General features: G+C 69.8%; 1 protein-coding gene across 1 annotated transcript in view; it reads left to right on the top strand.

Moving 5' to 3' along the window:
- The first annotated feature begins 36 nt into the window (after window positions 1–36).
- SDC3 (syndecan 3) overlaps window positions 37–315 on the top strand; it is a 70,474-nt gene continuing 70,195 nt past the window's right edge. The window contains exon 1 of the mRNA XM_014951845.1: window positions 37–46. Within this exon, the coding sequence (XP_014807331.1) occupies window positions 37–46 (10 nt within the window). The remainder of the gene's footprint in view (window positions 47–315) is intronic.

Raw genomic sequence — 315 nt, 5'->3', positions numbered from 1 at the left:
CCCGGGGGTCTCTCTTGCCCCCCGGCTCCTGATGGGATGGGCGCAGGCAAGTGCATCCCCCCGCTCTGCTCGGGGGGGGGGCTTTTCCCAGCCGGGCTGAGGGGAGAGGGTTTCCACGGGGGGACAGGGCCGGTGGCTTCTCCTGGCACTTCCAAAGCTGCTGCTCCTCACCTCCTGCTCCGGCTGGGAGAACCTCCCCCGGAGCCTCCTGCACCCTGCCTGCACCCTGCCTGCACCCTGCCTGCATCTTATCTGCCTGCCCCCTGCCTTCATCCTGCCTGCACCCTCCCTGAGCCCTGCCTGCACCCTGCCTGC

Source organism: Calidris pugnax, unplaced genomic scaffold (genome assembly GCF_001431845.1).
Source record: "Calidris pugnax isolate Ruff unplaced genomic scaffold, ASM143184v1 scaffold166, whole genome shotgun sequence".
Classification (NCBI taxonomy): domain Eukaryota; kingdom Metazoa; phylum Chordata; class Aves; order Charadriiformes; family Scolopacidae; genus Calidris; species Calidris pugnax.
This window is presented reverse-complemented; position numbering and strand designations above follow the sequence as displayed.